At 43.0% G+C, this 19,070-nt stretch overlaps 2 protein-coding genes across 3 annotated transcripts; both read right to left on the reverse strand.

Moving 5' to 3' along the window:
* Positions 1-806: 806 nt before the first annotated feature.
* Positions 807-11,671, reverse strand: LOC118367315 (COP9 signalosome complex subunit 7a-like). Of its 2 annotated transcripts, none has more exons than XM_035750643.2 (8): positions 11,503-11,671; positions 10,043-10,165; positions 9,782-9,857; positions 8,686-8,774; positions 6,515-6,717; positions 6,092-6,197; positions 5,127-5,296; positions 807-1,384 (listed from the first exon to the last, which is right to left on the reverse strand). In XM_035750643.2, exons 2-8 carry the CDS (start codon positions 10,163-10,165, stop codon positions 1,345-1,347), a joined length of 807 nt encoding a protein of 268 aa, XP_035606536.1. In that variant the 5' UTR covers positions 11,503-11,671; the 3' UTR covers positions 807-1,344. The 2 variants fall into 2 exon arrangements, with proteins under 2 accessions (XP_035606536.1, XP_035606537.1); XM_035750644.2 differs by having other exon boundaries at positions 10,043-10,214; positions 11,503-11,646.
* Positions 11,672-14,431: 2,760 nt separating this feature from the next.
* Positions 14,432-18,659, reverse strand: LOC118367577 (C-type lectin domain family 4 member E-like). The gene is made up of 6 exons (XM_052494117.1): positions 18,332-18,659; positions 17,476-17,586; positions 16,884-17,015; positions 16,106-16,257; positions 15,766-15,887; positions 14,432-15,267 (listed from the first exon to the last, which is right to left on the reverse strand). The coding sequence occupies exons 1-6, from the start codon at positions 18,417-18,419 to the stop codon at positions 15,105-15,107; spliced, it is 768 nt and encodes a 255-aa protein (XP_052350077.1). The 5' UTR covers positions 18,420-18,659; the 3' UTR covers positions 14,432-15,104.
* Between the last annotated feature and the right edge of the window lie 411 nt (positions 18,660-19,070).

The following is a 19,070-nucleotide window of genomic DNA, read 5'->3' on the forward strand; positions in this document are numbered from 1 at the left end:
GCCGCCCTACGGGACTCCCAATCACAGCCGGATGTGATGCAGCCTGGATTCGAACCAGGGACTGCAGTGACGCCTCTTGCACTGAGATGCAGTGTCTTAGACCGCTGCGACACCTAGGTGACAGCTGCTAGAATTCACAGCACCCATCTGGTAGGATCCGAGCAAACTGTGAAACAGTAAAGCTCAATCACACTGACTGAAATTAACACAGCTATTTATAGCGGGGGGAGAACGAGAGAGAGACAGTAAGGGGGAGAAAGAAAGTTGGGAAGAGGGAGGAAATGGGGTTAACAGAATAGGATCATTTCCCTGTCTCTCCATCCCCCTTTTCTCTCTCTGTGGGTGCCATGGGAGTTAATAGCTACCATTAACGTCATGCAGGATAGGGTTTTTAGAGAAAACAGAGGGAGACTGAGGAGAGAGAACAAAAGACAGCAAGCGAGAAAGAGACACGGACAGGATGAATGTGCTTGTGATTGGGGGGGCAGACAATCCAGACAGGCAATTTTGACGGTGAAATAGAAGAATTGGGCAAAATATAGCGATATCAAATATGAACGCCCTGTGTGTGTGTCTGATGCGTGTATGTGACAGGGAAAATTAGGTGTGTGTGAGTAACCAAGCCAACTGATCACAGGGGTAGTTCCAGCACTCTAATATATTAGTCTCTTTGGGGATAACCTAATTAAGGGTCTGACCTAACACAAGATATCCCCCTTCTGTGAGTTAACATTTAGCTAGTGATGCAACCTCCAGTTGCACTTTGAAGTATGCACAAAAAAACATTAACACAGACTGATACTAAATGAATAGAGGGGGTTCAATTTATTACCAACAATTCATGTCCTGATTTTATACACGTCTCAACTCAATCCTCAGCAGAAAAAAAATACAAACAAACAAAAAGTGTAACACAATAGAATACATCAAATACACACATTCGGTTTCAGTGCCCGTGGCGCTGCTTCTCCCGACAGCAGCAAAGCTCTGCCCAGAGCAGATTACTCTCTGTCTCTCTCTCTGTGTACATGTTAGAATGGGTTTGGGTCTGTGTATATACACAGTGCATATAGTCCGTCTGTCTGGTTGTGTGTACACACCTATCAGAATGGGTGTCAAGTCTATCACTCACTGACAGTGTGTCTGTCGGACTCAGTGTCTGTATATATATGTGTGTGTGTGTGTTTCCGCGCGTGCATGGATGTGTGAAGGTGTGTGTTAATATCAGTGTCTGTCTGTGCATGGGTCACATTATCGGTCTATGAGTCTGTGTGGGTCTATGTGTCTGTCAGCCTGTGTCTCAGTCCGTGCATCTGACAGTGGATCAGCGGGGTCTCGCTGCCTTCAGTTGGACTTGGACCAGATCTTCCCACTTCCACGGAGCCTGAGACAAAAAAACAAAACAGACAACAGTTATTACGTTACCCGAAGATGATGTCCCCGACAAGCGCCCGTTTCTTATAAAGGCCCGGGTATCGCTTCACATTGTAGCAAATAAACGCCAGTCTCTATAACAGACTCGGGCGGGTGTCACAGTGTCATTTCTCGCGACGGCAGATTGCAGCTCTGCTCCGAGGCAATTTCGCACACTGCACCTCGCGCTGGATCAGTGTTTTCCCAAACGCATCAGTAAGCTTTGATTATTTGAATGTAGTGCTAGGGCAAAAAAAACTAAAACATGTACCTCTTGGGGGGGTCCCCAGGACTGAGTTTGAGAAACAATAGTTTACATGGTTGATCCCTACATGTCAGTGAGGGGGGGAAAAGTCCCCTAAATCACAAAATCATTTTTGTTTTACAAATACATGCATGCCTGTGGCTGGTCTAGTGTGTAAGACTACTTCCTGCAGAACACATACACCAACCCAACCGGTGTATTAATCCCGACCCCACCATTAATCTTCATCTCTCCGTCTCCCCACTCATTTCACACTGTCTGAATAATATCTACAGGTCGGAGCAAATCAGGGTATTATATAACAGGTAGAGCATGTCCACAGTCCCCACTTCAAACGGCATTTAAAGGCTTATCTCCAATACACGCCTGTCTTCAATAAACAGAAGAGGGGTATGAGGATGACGTCAGCTTGACGTCGAACCGCCAGTCACCTGTTCGCATCCTGTACAAGAGGGGTATACTACGGTACAAGCTAGATCTACTCCGGGTTTTATAAAGCTTGTCAGCTTCAGTTAGCTTCCCATTCCAGCTCAGCCTTTATCCATGTTACGAAGTTGCAAGGTGGATATTGATCGCGCACCCGCCGCTTACCCGAGCTGAGCTTGTTCATGTCGAACGGCGAACTCTTTACTAAGACAACGCTGAAACATCTATCCGTGGGCTAATCGGTGTCACATTTTCAGTTGTGTCGAAATCAGAATGAAAGAAAAGTTATCTTGCAAATTTAGCAGGCTATGGTGGGGGAATAGGCTGTTAGAAGTGCCGTCTACCTTTTATTACGTATCGTAATGCCGTCTTTGGTGTGCTTATCAAACAACTAGCGCCTTTTACTCGGTAACATATTTGGATTAAGTCGTACAAATGTTTTATTGTGCGTGAAGTTTCAAATGCATTCTGTCATTACTAAACGTGTCCTGTGATAGGTATTTTAACCTTTAAAAAAAATGTACACACAAAAAAAGTTGATGAATAAAATATTTAAAATCAGTCGTCTTCAGCAAATGAAGGGGATGACGACGCAATGTGATTTCATTGGTCCTTAACTCACGGCTCAGACAATATATTCAAATAAAATGAGTTAGCCCCGAGTTAGTCTGCAGAGCATGTTAGTTCTGAAGGATTCTATAGAAATATAGCCACATTCGTGTCACCAGTTATCCCGAGTTACCTCGCCAATTCCTCAAACCAGATTCGTAGTGTAGGGCGCTGGATAAATTAGTTAAATATTCTGGAGGGAAAAAGCTGGCTTTAGCTGGCTAACTCATTGATCCTGCTTTGGAGTATACAGTTGAAGTCTGGAAGTTTACAGACACTTCAGCCAAATACATTTAAACTCAGTTTTTCACAATTCCTGACATTTAATCCTAATAAAAATGGCCCTGTCTGAGGCCAGTTAGGATCACCACTTTAATTTTAAGAATGTGAAATGTCAGAATAATAGTAGAGAGAAATGATCCCAGTGGGTCAGAAGTTTACATACACTCAATTAGCATTGGCTTTAAAATGTTTAACTTGGGTCACTTCCTGAATGATGTTGCTTCAATATTTCCACACAATTTTCCTCCCTCATGATGCCATCTATTTTGTGAAGTGCACCAGTCCCTCCTGCAGCTAAGTATCCACACAACATGATGCTGCCACCCCTGTGCTTCACGGTTGGGATGCTGTTCTTCGGCTTGCAAGCCTCCCCCTTTTCCTCCAAACATAACAATGGTCACTATGGCCAAACTATTATATATATTTTTTCATTTGTCCCCATGTGCAGTTGCAAACCGTAGTCTGGCTTTTTTATGGTGGTTTTGGAGCAGTGGCTTCTTCCTTGTTGAGCGGCCTTTCAGGTTATGTCAATATCGGACCAGCATCTTTACAAGGTCCTTTGCTGTTCTGGGATTGATTTGCACTTTTCGCACCGAAGTACGTTCATCTCTAGGAGACAGCACGCATCTCCTTCCTGAGCGGTATGACGGCTGCGTGGTCCCATGGTGTTTATACCTGCGTACTATTGTTTGTACAGATGAATTTGGTACCCTTCAGGCGTTTGGAAATCGCTCCCAAGGATGAACCAGACTTGTGGAGGTCTACAATTGTTTTTCTGAGGGTCTTGGCTGATTTCTTTTGATTTTCCCATGATGTCAAGCAAAGAGGCACTGAGTTTGAAGGTAGGCCTTGAAATACAACCACAGGTACACCTCCAATTGACTCAAATTATGTCAATTAGCCTATCAGAAGCTTCTAAAGCAATGACATAATTTTCTGGAATTTTCCAAGCTGTTTAAAGGCACAGTCAACTTAGTGTATGTAAACTTCTGACCCACTGGAATTGTGATACAGTGAAATAAGTTGTCTGTAAACAATTGTTGGAAAAATTACTTGTGTCATGCACAAAGAAGATGTCCTCACTGACTTGCCAAAACTATAGTTTGTTAACAAGAAATTTGTGGAGTGGTTGAAAAACGGGTTTTAATGACTCCAACCTAAGTGCATGTAAACTTGCAGCTACAACTGTACGTCCCTGGGAATTTCCCAAATCAGGCAAATCAGTTCCAAATCAGTTCCTGGCTGTTTTACTTTTACGATAGTTGTAACACAACACAGTTATGAACAAGGTCTGTTTATGATGTCCTTTTCACCTTTGGTTTAACTAATTTTGCCACATATTATTGCAGGGATGTTTCGATTACAATGTTGGCAAACAAATGACTATATTACTGTACTACTCTCCTACCACTTCCTGTCACCCTGTAAGTGAATCATAATCACTCCTTTAACTGGAACAGAAAAACTCATCCTGTCATGTAATAAAAAAAAAAAATAAACATTTCCTTTTAGCACCTGAAGCTTCTTAAAAAAAAAAAATATTCACTTCAGTGACATTTTTTAAAATCCAGGACAGATGAGGAATTAGTGTTGTAATTGGCCCAGAAGAGAGAGAGGGTCCCAGGTAGCGCTGTGAGTACCTCTACAAAGCACAGCCTCTCTAGCTAATGAAGATATGCTATGCAGACACACGCACACAGTCACTATTCCCACTTCCACTGGCAGCTGGTGTTTAAATGGATGTTTGTTGTAAAAAAAATGACCAAAATATTACTGTGTTGAAGACGCTGCGAAATGACATGAAACGCAGTGGTTGCGTAATCGATTCCGTGCCATTTGAATTAATCTGAAGCGATTGGAATGTTTTTTGCAACACACAAATGTTTCTTCTTGCCTCGGCTTGAACCACACCTCTGTCGTGACCCTGGAAGGACGAGGTCATGCTCAAAAGGCACCTAGGACTGAAACAGATATTACCTGGACTTATTTTTTGGGTTTGATGCGAAATGTTTAAAAAATGGTTTCTGTTTCTTGCCCTAATGAACAAGACCCTAAGGATAGCCCACCAACATCAAATGGTAACACCTATAAAATAAATAAAACAATGGAAATATGGGATTGACCTACATACCCTTTGACCTTTGAACTCTTCTTGCCCGGTTGCCGTGGTTCCTGAGAGGAGGCGGGGTCTCGTGGCTCGGCCGGCTGGTCAGCATCCTGATTGGATGCGGCTCCAGCGGCGGCGGGGCCGGACGACGGTGAGGCGGAGCTGGCCTTTAGCGTTTTCTGGAGGTTTGACACCTGAGAGAGACAGAGAGATAAGGAAAGGTAAACTAATGAAGTTAGAACAGATGTGCCTGATTCAAACTAAGGCCGACTCGGAATGTACTGGGCCGGCTTGGATATTGTCTTCTTACAAGGTCCTTTCCAGCAGCTATTGTGGATGCATAACCAGGCCAGCCCCTATACAGCCTGGCACTAGTTTGTCTCAGTAATGTAAAAAGCTTAAGGTGTTGTTATTTTTTCTAATATGAAGAGGTTAGAGAGTAACTTCTACCTCAAGCTGGAGAAGACCGACTCAGGAGGACAGAAAAGCCACCTGTGGCCCACAGCCTCAATAAAGACACTGGACAGAGCTCTAAATTGGACACTGAAATAGGTCATTGAGTAATGAGTATACGTTTGGCTTATGGCTTCACCTCTAGCGTGAGTGTTTACTCCAGCCAAAACCTGTCCACAAAAATATGACCACAAAGTGAGGAATTCTTGTATTGAGGTTAATTTTGCCCAACAAAACATTTAATTGCTCATTTGCTATCGTAATGGTTAAGATGTTACGAATGCACTGATGTAAGTGGATACACATGGCATTTCGGTATGTGGCAAAACGACTTTATAACGGAGTTGTGCCTGTTGTTGATATGCGCATCTGCCCTCTCATTAGCTAGAATGGACCCACCTGATCTCACCTCCTCCTGCCTGCCTTCCATCTTTGAGAACATGTATTTCCATTGTTAGAGCTGTCACTCGACTATCTTGTCAACATAATAGATAATCTTCGACTCTACCCAGAGAAAAGTGGCTACTGGTACTAACCTCTGTCTCCACCTGAACTTTGACCTTCAACTGGCTCTCTCTGTATTGGTTGGCTCTGGTTACCTGCTCCTCGATCCCACACAGGACCGCCTCACACCCTGAACACCTGAGAGAGACAGATTATTTAGACACTGATATGAATGATCATACTATCTATTTTATATCCCATTCTATACATCTTATTTATTGCATCTATCATGTCCACTGTTATTTTATTGTTTACTATTTGAATTTGTCTCGTTTAAAAAGCGTGTTGGTCATTATTATGCATCCACTGTAAGAAATGTGTTCTATAAATAAAGTTAAACTTCGTCCCACAAACACACACAGAGCTGGGTTGGAGTCAATTCCATTTCAATTCACGAAGTAAACTGAAATGGCACTTCTAGCACTGCTCTTCGCACACACATATCACTAACTAACCACTCCTGCAGTGTGTTGGCTATGTTGGGCAGCTCATTGGGCCCCAGGTCTCGGCCCACGCTGCAGTCCACCTCCACCTGCTGGTTCCTCTGGTCCAGCTTGCCCTGAATGATGTCACAGTAGACCGCCTCAATCAGCAGGTCCTCCAGCTCCCGCACGTTCTTCAGCTCCAGCTGCTGCAGGAGCAGAGAGTAGGGCAGGCACTGGGGGAAGAGGGAGACAGAGAATGTCAAATTATATTATGTTGGGTCAATAGAAGTGAACAGGCACAGGGAGAGAGAGATGTTGAATATTAGATGCTCTTTATGACGTTAGTGAGGAGGGAGTCGAGCGAGGGTGGTGGGGACAGAGAGAGGGCAAGAGAGAATGTCAAATTCTTCTATCTGGTACAGAGAGGGAGAGAGAAATATGGTGAATTTGAGATGCTCTTTATTACTTCAGTGAGGAGAGAGAAGCGATGATGTAAGAGTGAGGAATGGAAAGGTAAGAGAGAGGGAAATAGGAAGGGAGGGCGGGTCAACATAAATGTACAAAACCATTACATCAAAATAGCTACCAGAGATAGAGGGGAGTTTAAAGTTTTAAAGGGGCAGTGCAGTAAAAAAATGGGTGTAACTTTTATTTATTTATATATTTCCGTACTATGAGGTCAGAAATTCAGAAATTGTGAAAATTATGATGACCTTTGTGTAAAAGCTGTTTGAAAAAAATGCTTGGAATTTCAGCCTGTTCAGGTGGGATGGATTTTCTTTGGGCCAGATCATGATGTCACATTGTGATATGATTATATAGACCAATGACTGTTCATCTGGGTAAGGGAGTGGGCTCTAGACCGTCTTATCAGCCAATCAGGGCGGTGTATGTAAATCTTCAAATTTGTTTCCTAACGCCCACACGATCAAACCGAGCATTTCAAGGGCCAAATGAGGCACGGGGAAATAAATTATAAAACATATATTTTGTAGTTATTTTCATTAAATAAACAGTGATTTATTAGACATAGAGTGATGATTCAAAAATAAAATTACACAGACTGCATGGGGGCTTTAACAAGTCTTTATTGGGCAATTCAAGGATAGATTCACCCATTTTGAATGTTTTTTTTTTGTGCATCTCTGAGCAATGTTCTGTCGATTCCCGGGGTCATGTCATGTTTTCATGTGCATCTGAGCTATTCGCCGTTAAAGCAGACAGAAATACAGCCGGCAAATAACTGAGATACACATGAAAACCTGAAATGACCCCGGGAATCAACATAACATCGAACAGAGGTATAACGATATAACATTTGAACGGGTGAATCTGTGCGTTAAAGGTGTGCCCATACAGAGAGGTTCAATGTGGCATACTTATACTTATGACAGTATCAAAAATAAGACGGGAAGAGAAATACCAGAGAAAAATGGGGGAGGGAGGGAGAAGGGAGAGTAATAGAGAAACAGAGAAATGAATCAATCAATTATTTATTGGGGAGAGTGGAGAAAATGAGATATGGGTGAAAGCAAGGTAAGGAAGAGAGACGGCAGAGGGAGTAAAAAAAGAAAATGAAATGTTGATGGGCTCGAAATGAGAGTTAGATGAATAGACAACAGGGAGCAACAAACACATAGAGAGACAGAGCTCAGAGAAGAAAGGACAGAATACTTAACACAGTATCTAGCCAGTATCTCATAATGATTTCAATCTCAGCCGCTATCATTCTCATCGATGTGATATAAATAAAATTAAACCACATCACAGACAGGCTCTTAACAAAGTCCTTCACAACACAGAGTCATTTATCTTGTCCATGTGTCAGAGTTACAAAGCAAGTTGTCTCATAACCACATCATCAAAATCAAAGTTGAGCAAATTGCTTGCTATTTTTGGTACTGAAGCTTGCTGAGTATTGTTAGAACTACCGTTGTAGGTAGGCTATTAGAGTCCATGGAAACACTGCCAAAATTATTATTTGACCGGCAATAATTTAATAACAAAATAAACAGAAAAACAGGACAAGATAAATCCAGAGAGCGTTTACCTTCAGATTAAATGGAAAACGGATGATGGCTATCATTACATTACATATCATTCTAAATGATTCTATAATTATAATGTGACTGACCCCCATTGAGCGTACTAAATCTAGCAGGGTAAGGAATTTAAAACCAGATGAATGGGTGGAAATCTACCTTGAGATTAGATGCCAGACTGATGATGGAGAGGTGACGGAGTTTGTTCCTCTGGGCTGGGGTCAACTCTGGGAGAGAGGCTGCCCTCTCTGAAAGAATTAACATACCACAAACAGACAAGGAAAAGAAACAGACAGCGAAAGAGCAACAGAAAAGGGACACATTATGACAGGGAAACATCCCTACAAACGAGCGTACAGGCTCTGTCCAGGCAGAAACTGCTGCTGCCTGCTGAATTACACAAGGGAATACAATGACAAATCTTTTGAGTGTGTGTGAGCCTGCGCATGTGGATGCTTTAAAACAAAACAAAAAACTTGAGTATTCATCTGTGCTCCATTTTGCAATTCTAAAAAGCACTACGAAAGTGAATACGGTATGTGTTGACATAACAAGATTTGTATATCTCTCTTCCGTTTTGCTCGTCTCTTATTGAAGTCTTGTTACATAAATGTGTTGCTAAAGAATGACAAGTCCTTTACATATTCCAGTATTTCAAAGGGTATTCAGGATTTCATTGGGCAGTTTGTGAAAATGCAACAAATTACAACCACTACGAATGTCTAACAAAACGTCAGAGAAGTCTATCCCTGGTTGAGTCCCAATGAGCTCACCTTCCTCCTAAAGTGTGCACTTGTTCACTATTCCCCACAAATGTAAAAGCATTGGATTGGTGTAGGCAGGCTAAAGCAGTGATAGTCAACTGTTTCGGCGGGCACCCCATTTCTTCCACCAGAAGTTCTGGGGACCCCATTTTTTTCCACCAGGATTGCTAACGGGAGTTTCCATATACCAGTTCTTTAATTCCAAATCCCCGAAGGAAAGTGAACAAGTGCATACTTCTGGAGAAAGGAGAGGTTATTGGGGACGCAACCTCCGCCGTGCCAAACATTGTCACTTGGCTCCTCGTATGGGGTCAAATAAAGTCTTGTGGTTGACCCTGTAAATGATCGGGGGCTGTGACAACCTACAACATTGATGAGTTGCCTGGCCTGCAGGGCCGATGAGCAGGGAGAGAAATACTGCTAATAATAAAACAGCTCCAGGGCCACTACATGACTTATTCACACAGCACCGCTGCCTGCCACGCTCGTACCTTTATAGTCACAGTAGGTTCCATAGGCGAAGAGGTTGAGTAGCTGATACACTGGAGCGTGGGGGCCTGTCTCCAGCTTGGGATAGAGTAGGAGAAGAAGGTGGGTGGGGGGACAGATAGAAGGGGCTTGTTAGGGTCTCTAGCTATACCACCTCCAGTGAGAGCTGTGCTTTGAGAACAGCTGTGACTGTGTGCTTGTTTGTGTGTGTGTGTGTGTGTGTGTGTGTGTGTGTGTGTGTGTGTGTGTGTGTGTGTTGTTACCTCTCTGACGTTGGGCAGCTCAAGGATGTCTGAGAACACGTAGAGGCCTGGTGTCTCCAGCAGAGAACTTATTGCCTGGGCCAACGCCGGGCCTGAGAGAGAGAGGAGCTGCTCTACCTCCATCTGAGAGATAGAGAGACAAAGAGTGAGTGAGAGTGTGCAAGAGAGAGAACTAGCAAAAAAGACAGAAGGCAAACAGAAGTGGGTAGGAGAAAGACGAAATGAGGATAAGAGAAATAATGACAGAAAATGCAAGACAGTGAGAGAATGGGGGGAGAGAGGGGAGAGAGGAAAGGAAAAAAGTGAAGAGACGTAAAATTGTCTTGAATACATGCTGATCAGCTTCTTTTTAATAGCAAGACAACTTCAATGCTCTGTTAATGTATGCATGTAGCTCTGTCTAACCAAAACAATTACACAAATAGCCCCTGTGGCAAGACTCCAAGTCAGTAATTCAATTTTCCCTCTCAAACTGATGTGTAGGCAAGTGCTTTGAAAAACACCCTTCTGGCCAAAGCCAGTCACAGACACAGATTATCATTTTACATAATTAAATAGGCCTATCTTAATTTGAATATGAAATTTGCCCTACTAAAAGCACTGAGAATTTGAGACCTATCCTATTTGTATTTGATATACTGTGCTATTTGCTGAGAATAATAGCCAGACACCACATGACTTATAAATAGCCTAGCTAGCTACGTAGTAGTAACCTTCCTAGGCTGGGCACTAGGACACTCCATGCCATTGTCAGATAACCATTTGCACACTTACCTACTACTTCACAATGTAGCTATTTAGGTAGTTTATTAAACTCAACTAGTCGGCTACTATAGGCTAGCTTAGGGAACAATGTTGTGGAAAATATTGACTAACATGTAAAATAAGGAATCATGCCAGATCAATTCTATCTGCATCGTTCGACCTACTAAACTTGGCCCTAGTGTGGAGTGTTTTGAGTCAAGTTCATTCAATACTGAGTCCCAGGGCAGGGACCGATTTTCTGACTAGTAGTAAAGTTGGCTAGCTAACGTCACACGGTCTTGTGTATTTTGTTTTATGTCACACAGTCATGAACAACCGATTGCATGCTAGCCTAGAAGGGAGCTAGTTCACTAGCTCTTTGTGGTAGATTTACAATCGAAACGATAATTAAAAACTGTCCCAAAGAATCACAAACGAAAAGATTGCTAAAGTTTGACCAACTGTTGTAGCAAAACTAGCACATAAGAGCTAGCTTACTACAGTATGACTATGAAGAGTCATGCTAGCTGCTGCTAACGTTACCACTACAGCTCGAGGCATGACCGTAAAGCGGTAACGTGAGGCCTCTTCCTGTTTTTCGGTTGTCTACCGACTCAACTCTAACGTAGCTAAATGATGCAAGGGCAACCATGCGATTACCTTTATTTAAAACTAGTTTACACATTTGTCCATAGAAAATAAAAGCAACAAATTACCTTATTGGTAAGCTAACTCAAGTTGATAGCCTGTCCCCCGAATCCCTCAGTTCCGCCGTCAGTGCACGTTTAACAACAAAGGAGAACATCACTGCTCATTGGGCGAAACGTGAAAAGGAGGAGGGGAGTGTTTGTCTTGACTGACAAGGGACTGAACGGACCAGATTGTTGCTTTTAAAAGAGTGCCATCTTGTGGAAAAATAGTATCTTCTTTGATGTGGTTTATCGGCGATTTGCATCCAACGTTATGGTGCATTGCCGCCACCTCCTGTACTGGAGTACTGGAGTACTGGAGTGTGGGCCCGAGACAGGGAGAAACTAAATCATATCTGGCAGCCCCGTTTCTCTAAAAATATATAACCAAATATTTGAGACTATGTCTAATTACGTTCTACTCAATATACTATCTAAACTCATTTTATGTATTCCCTTCTCCCTCACACTAGATATCAGCCTCTCTCTTTGCCTTTGGTACTGCCCACACTGTAGCAATACATGCTCCACGGTCTCCGGTTTCCTGGCAATAATCACACTTTCCTGTTTAATGCTTTCCTATCACTTTTAAGGTCTTATTCAACTGGCTGTGACCCACCCTTAATATTGTACAAAAAACCGTCCTCCCCTCCCCAACTTTCCTCTGTACTTGAAATAAATGCCTGCCCTTAGTATCTCTATTTCACTGTCCCTGCCATCTCTGCACCATCACTGTCCATATCAGGCTCGTTGAAACTTCAACATCAACATCCCCACTAATAAGTGCTTGTTTAGCCAGTACATCAACTGCCTCGTTCCCCTCCACCCCCACATCAACTGGGACCCAAGTAAGTCTTATCTGTTTATTTGCACCTCATAAAGCAGGTCTTGTCTACTACATGAGCTAAATGACTGGAGACTCATCAACACTGCCCATGAATCAGAGCAACTACTCTGTCTGGCTTGACTTCCTCCACCCACTGCCAGGCCAACAGTATGGCCATCAGCTCCGCTGTATATACAGCCAGATGATCTGTAATTAGTTTCCTGACTGCCACCCCACATTCCTGCACTACACATGCTGACCCAGTACTTCCTGTCTTTGGATCTTTTGAACCATCTGTGTAAATGGCCACAGAATCCTGAAACACAGTATTAAGACGTCTCTTCAACAAATCAGATGGATCAGCACCCGCCCTATCTTTCTGTAGTCTCTCCAACACTTCTAGATCAACTACTGGAGGCGAGAGTAGCTAATGGTGGATTTACAGGAATAGCTACTGTTGGACTAAACTCCCTTCCATACAGTTCCATGTCCTTTGCCTGGATATTACCCACCCACCCACAGCTCGTATTCTGTCTTCTCTCATGTTCCCAGCATGCCTGTAAAACCCCTTTCGCAGGATGAGACACCCCATGTCCCTGTAGGTTGACCCAATAATTCATTGCCAGCTTCTGTCTGCTAATCTGCAACGGCATATCCCCCATCTCCACCTGTAGTGCAGCCACTGGGGACGTCCGAAACGCCCCACTACATATTCTGAGTCCTTGTCCCTGTATGACATCTAGCCTTTCCAATGATGTCCGGGCTGCCGAACCATACCCTATACTGTCATAGTCTACTACAGATCAGATCAATGCAACATACATGGACCTCAATGAGGAATGCCCAGCCCCCCACCCCTTCCCCGTCAGACAGAGCATCACATTTATCACCTTCTTACACTTTCCCACCACTTTCTCAATGTGTTCTGCCCAGATCAGTCAAAAAAGAGAGAACAAGAGAATAGAATGAAAGAAGAAGAAAAGTATACCCCAAGGAACATGATGAAGGCCCCAACCCTCTCCAAGTTTCTCCCATATAACCTATAACCTCAAGCGTTCCTCATCTCCCACCTTCCTCCTGACAAAAAAAAAACCCACAGTCTTAAGTTTTCTCTCCAGAGAACCTGAATCCCCACATTAATGCCCACCGCTCAACCTCATCAATTGCTTCCTGTACCTTCCTGACTATGTATGGCACATTTCTTCCCCTCGTCCATAAGGTCCCATCATCTGCAAATAACGTCCTCCCAACATCCGGCCGTACCTGAGAGTAAACATCATTGATCATGATTGAGAACAACAGAGGACTAATCACGCTCCCCTGCAGTGTACCGTTATCCACCAGCTGCCTGATAGATATTTCCCCACCCTCACCAAACAGGAAATCCTTTATCCAGTTGTAATTTCTTCCTCCTACCCCAATAATATCCGTTTTGATGAACAACCCCTCCTTCCACATCATATTATATGCCTTCTCCACATAAAAAAACAACAACCGTCTCCATGTTCGCCTGAGCCTTCCTGACCTCTGCTTCTAAGCAGAACACTGGGTATCCATATCCACTACCCTTCCTGAATCCACTCTGATGCGGCGATAATAGCCACCTGATCTCCAGAAAGTAATTTAGCCTCTCCGTAATTATACGTTCCATAATTTTACATACATGTGATGTTAAAGCTATTGGCCGATAGCTGGTTTGGCCTCGTTGGGTCTTTCCCTGGCTTCTGGATTGGTAACACTACTGCCTCCTTCCAACTACTTGGTAGTTTCCCCTCCTCCCACCCTGTGTTGTACAACACCAAGGCAAAATATTATGTAAGAAACAGTGTGTCTTAATTAAGGAAATTAAAATATGATTTCTAGATTAGAAATACGAATTAAAAGACATAATTTCAGCAAATAAATGTGTTTAAATGTGTAAAAGAAAAATGACAAAAAAACATGAAAACGCATTCATTTTTCAGGCTACATCATTGAACAATAAAACAATGGATGAGCAAAGACACAGGAGAAAGCAATAGATGTTCGCCAAAATCTTTTCAAATTTTTTTTTTAAATTTCCAGTAAAATGTAACATACACTGGAAAAACCCCAGACACAAACCAAAAAGAAACATCAGAGGAAGAGGAATTAATTTGAAAATACAGTTTTTATTGACACGTTAACTGTGACACATTGACACATTTTCATGGTTAGTGCAGCAATACAGTATATTTTGGAGATTTCTGTACAGGTCACACACAAAACAAAAAGCATGTAGATTGCTCAAAAGTAACACAGCAATCCGTTTGGCAAGCAGCAGAGTTGATTAGAGCATCTACCTCCTTGATTGCAGTAACTGATTTACTAAATTGAGTGCATGAATTTAAATTCCCTTTGCAGAAGGTGCCAGATTTGCTAGATGTTTGCATCTGTTATTTTCAGTACAGAATGAACATTTCATGAAACTACCTATACCATAAAACTATCATTCATCTCGTCTTGACGTTCGATATCTTAGTCCTTCTCTTAACCTCTCCTGTCCCATTTTGCTTTATGGTTTCCGAGAAAATACTATGTAATACGCACACTTGGTAGTGTAGGTGAATAAATCTGATCCATAACCGAGTTCAGTTCCCAGTTCGGATGTTTCCAGTAAAAACTGTGATTTCACTTTTATAGCGCTTTTCATTTGCACTAAAACATTTCAAATAGCTTGAAAGACAGAAAAAGGTTTAAGACATCGTTCATGAATACGTGGATGGCGGATCGAGACGAGCGGGAAGTTCATGGCTTCGTTTTAGTCCTGTTTTAGTCCTGTGATTCAGTCTAGCCGGATGGCATCCATCTGACAAATGCGTTTGTAGATGTTGTCACACGGCACGTCAAACCAGGTCTGCGAATGGCTGTCCAAGGTGGCACAGTCTTCCCCATGTGATCCTCCTGACTGGTGATTGTCAGGCTCAGAGCTATACTCATTCCAATACCTGAAAGAGAGACAGGGAGAGAGGAGAGGAGAGAGAGAGAGAGATGGAGAGAGAGAGAGAGATGGAGAGAGAGAGAGAGAGAGAGAGAGAGAGAGAGAGAGAGAGAGAGAGAGAGAGAGAGAGAGAGAGAGAGAGAGAGAGAGGGGAGAGAGAGAGAGAGGGAGGGAGAGAGAGAGAGAGAGAGAGAGAGAGGGGGAGAGAGAGAGAGAGAGAGAGAGAGAGAGAGAGAGAGAGAGAGAGAGAGAGAGAGAGAAGGGTTGAGTGAGAGAAAGAGAGGGAGTAAGGGAGAGAGAGAGAAATAGAAAGGCCAGAAACAAAAGGAGGCAGTTAGGGAAAGAGGTAGAAAAAGAGGGAACAAGAGAATAGAATGAAAGAAGAAGAAGGAAAATAACAATTGAGAAAGGGAGCAAGGGAATGAGACAGTGTAGACAAGTAACTATTTGCCTCCCTCTTATTATAACACGTGATAGTGGATTATTTCGAATGGGCTTCACATACTTGTTTGTCAGTGTTGTGTTGTCCACCCATCTCCAATCCCCTTCCTTCTCTCTATCTGATAGGCCAATCCAGAAGTGGTAGTCAAACCCGCCAATCCTCCGGGCCTCTTTTTCCAGAACGTCCTACAAGCAAGGACAGTTATGGTTACAATGCGTGAAATTTGCATGCACAAATACACACACACACACACACACACACACACACACACACACACACACACACACACACACACACACACACACACACACACACACACACACACACACACACACACACACACACACACACACACACACACACACACACACACACACACACACACACACAGACACTATCTTACATGCTGTTCCTTGCTGTGCAGGATGGTAAGGTGGCTGCCCAGGGAAGTACAACTGTCTCTGCTGCTCGGCCAGTCCATCTTGTCATTGCTGAAGGAGTAACATTTCTCATCTACATGAATCCAGCCCTCAGGACACTCCCTACACTTCCTTACTGTGAGAAGAGGAGAGGAGAAAGAGAAGAGGAGGAGAACAGGAATAGAGAGTTAAAAGAGATGAAGAGGTGAAGATGAAAAGGACAAAGGGAGACAGATGAGTGAATATGCATGGGGAATTAATGTCTTATGTATACTGTATTAGTGCACACTGTAAAGTAACACTGTAATTGATATGGTCATTTGGGGTATTATCAACAGTAAAATACTGTGAAACGTTTTACTGCAGCATACTGTAAATTATGCTGCATTGCGGGAACATTTTGTGGGCAGGGAAAGGATTGCTGTATTTGGAATGGTACTGTAATTCTGTCCCATAGAATACAGTACTGTACCGTATTCTTGGAGCACCAAAAAAACCTTTTGACCACTAGTGGGTGAATGGTATTGTTGTTTCTAGCTCTATTTCTGTTGCACCCTTTAGTGAGAGTGCTGGACCAACTTAACTGGTATGTAGTAGTGCCGCATCAATTTAAAATATATAGTTGACAGATGCCTGTAAGTAACTGTTAACTTCACGGCAACCCCTTTACAGTGCACCATTTCTTACGTGGAATAGTGTAACAGTGAACGACAGTTGTCTAAAGTATCTATCCACTCTGAATTACACTTAGTCCTCCTTCACCTGTCTTTGAGCAGCTCTGGCCCAGTTTGGAGTAGTCATCACAGAGACGGACATAACGTCCTCGAACTGAGTTCAGCTTCAGGGTCAGAGATGCTGCCTCCAGGGGAACACTGGGTAACGGCCTGCTAAACACTGAGAGAGAGAGAGAGAGAGAGAGAGAGAGAGAGAGAGAGAGAGAGAGAGAGAGAGAGAGACAGAGAGACAGAGAGATAGAGAGAGAGTCAGAGAAAGAGAGAGAGAGAGAGAGAGAGAGAGAGAGAGAGAGAGAGAGAGAGAGAGAGAGAGAGAAAGAGAGAGAGAATGAAAAAGAGGAATATATACATAAGTTGGTGTTTCTTTAAAAATAGTGAATGCTCTCAGCGTGTTACAACTACTAAACAGCCTGGGCTGCCAGAGAGAGAGAGGGTCCTGGGAGGGAACAAATTTCACAATTCTGGACTTTTGTTCCTCTTGGATTGCACAACTCCCACAACTATCGTTACCATTCTGCATGCCAAAGAAGGCATGACGAGTGAAAGTAAGGGAGAGGGGGGTGCTGGGTTGGAGAGAGAGAAAAAGAGACAGAGAGAGAGAGAGATTGATGTTTACTCACAGAGTACGCTCAGAGCGATGTTGGCACAGATGGATGCCAATAGACCAATCAGCACAAAAAGGGCAGTCTGACCTCTGAGACACTCTGACCCCCTCTTCAGCTCCTGGGCATCTGATTGGACAGATTACAGCTCAATGCAAAGAGTGACACATTTACATTTAATTTACATTGGAGTCATTTAGCATTTAACTATAGGTAAAGAATAACCACATATAACAGTCATTGCAAGTCAGCAGGTAGCCTAGTGGTTAGAGTGTAGGGGCGGCAGGTAGCCTAGTGTTTAGAGTGTTGGACTAGTAACCAGCAGGTAGCCTAGTGGTTAGAGCGTTGGGCCAGTAACCGAAAAAGGTTGCTGTATTGAATCTCTTAGCTGACAAGGTGAAAAGCTGTCATTTGGCCCCTAAACAAGGCAGTTAACCCACTGTTCCCCGGGAGGCTGTCATTGTAAATAAGAATTTGTTCGTGACTGACTTGCCTAGTTAAATAAAGGTTCAATTTAATATAAAAAAGTCTAACCTTCCTCAAAATAACATTAATCTGTCAAATCAGTGCCAGTAAGAAAATCAGAGTGTGAGAGTTCATTGTCATTCACTTTTCATGCTTCAGAAGTCCTTTGACTATGAACAACGCCCCTCTAATCTATCTGTAACTGTACAATTTTACAGTGGGCTAACATGGAACTATAACATTGTAAAAAAGTGACAATCACTTCAAAAATATTTTAAAGCATTAGCTCTAAAGGATTCCAAAGGAACTGACTATTCCCTAAAGAGATACCATGTCCTTAGAGTTATGGTCAATCTCACACTTATGCACGTACGCTAGTACGCACACACACACACACACAAACACTTACTGTGGTTGTTGAGGATAGGCTTGTTTCCTCTGCAGGATATATCCTCAGTAAACTCGTGTAGACTGGTATAGTTCTCTACCTCCTCCATGGTTGAAGTTTCGTTTCTTCACCAGCTCTTCTCACTACAATCACGAGTTAACTTACTAATACCAACTATTGCACAATCTCCCAACCTTGTAACTAACTGTAAATACAGTTAAAGTTGCAATTCTGTTGCAACAAATTGTTTGCCCAGTATCCTATTAGCAGTGTTTATTTTTGCTCCTCCAGAAATTCACCGGTAGTTCTTATAGTGTTGCAGCAGACCTGCTTGCTCTTGCTCTTGCTCTTGCTCTTGCTCTTGCTCTCTCTCTCTCTCTCTCTCTCTCTCTCTCTCTCTCTCTCTCTCTCTCTCTCTCTCTCTCTCTCTCCTCTCTCTCTTTCTCTCTCTCTCCCTCTCTCTTCTCTCTCTCTCTCTCTCTCTCTCTCTCTCTCTCTCTCTCTCTCTCTCTCTCTCTCTCTCTCTCTCTCTCTCTCTCTCTCTCTCTCTCTCTCTCTCTCTCTCTGAATTAAGTGCCGGATCTGGCAAGAAGGACTGTGTGACAGGGGGATGAGTCAGGAGAGCGTGTGAGTGTCTGTGTGTGTTTTTGAACAAAAACTCTCAAGAAATTGTTACTGAGGCAGGAGTTTGGCAGGAACTGGAAGGAGGGTCTTTCATACTGTGTGTGTTTCTATGAAAAGTACTCAATTTAAGAAATAT

The sequence above is a fragment of the Oncorhynchus keta genome, chromosome 34 (assembly GCF_023373465.1).
Source record: "Oncorhynchus keta strain PuntledgeMale-10-30-2019 chromosome 34, Oket_V2, whole genome shotgun sequence".
NCBI lineage: Eukaryota > Metazoa > Chordata > Actinopteri > Salmoniformes > Salmonidae > Oncorhynchus > Oncorhynchus keta.

Bases quoted from the DNA above. Each gene is read 5' to 3' on its own strand.
- LOC118367315 (XM_035750643.2), bottom strand. From the start codon at position 10,165: ATGGAGGTAGAGCAGCTCCTCTCTCTCTCAGGCCCGGCGTTGGCCCAG. The intron at 6,718-8,685 runs GTAGATTTCCAC...CTCTTCCCCCAG, and splicing joins GTCTGGCATCTAATCTCAAG to TGCCTGCCCTACTCTCTGCT. The intron at 1,385-5,126 runs GTATGTAGGTCA...TTTTTGTCTCAG, and splicing joins AAGAGTTCAAAGGTCAAAGG to GCTCCGTGGAAGTGGGAAGA.
- LOC118367577 (XM_052494117.1), bottom strand. From the start codon at position 18,419: ATGGAGGAGGTAGAGAACTATACCAGTCTACACGAGTTTACTGAGGAT. The intron at 17,016-17,475 runs GTGAGTAAACAT...TCTCTCTCTCAG, and splicing joins CATCGCTCTGAGCGTACTCT to TGTTTAGCAGGCCGTTACCC. The intron at 15,888-16,105 runs GTAAGATAGTGT...CCTTGCTTGTAG, and splicing joins TGCACAGCAAGGAACAGCAT to GACGTTCTGGAAAAAGAGGC.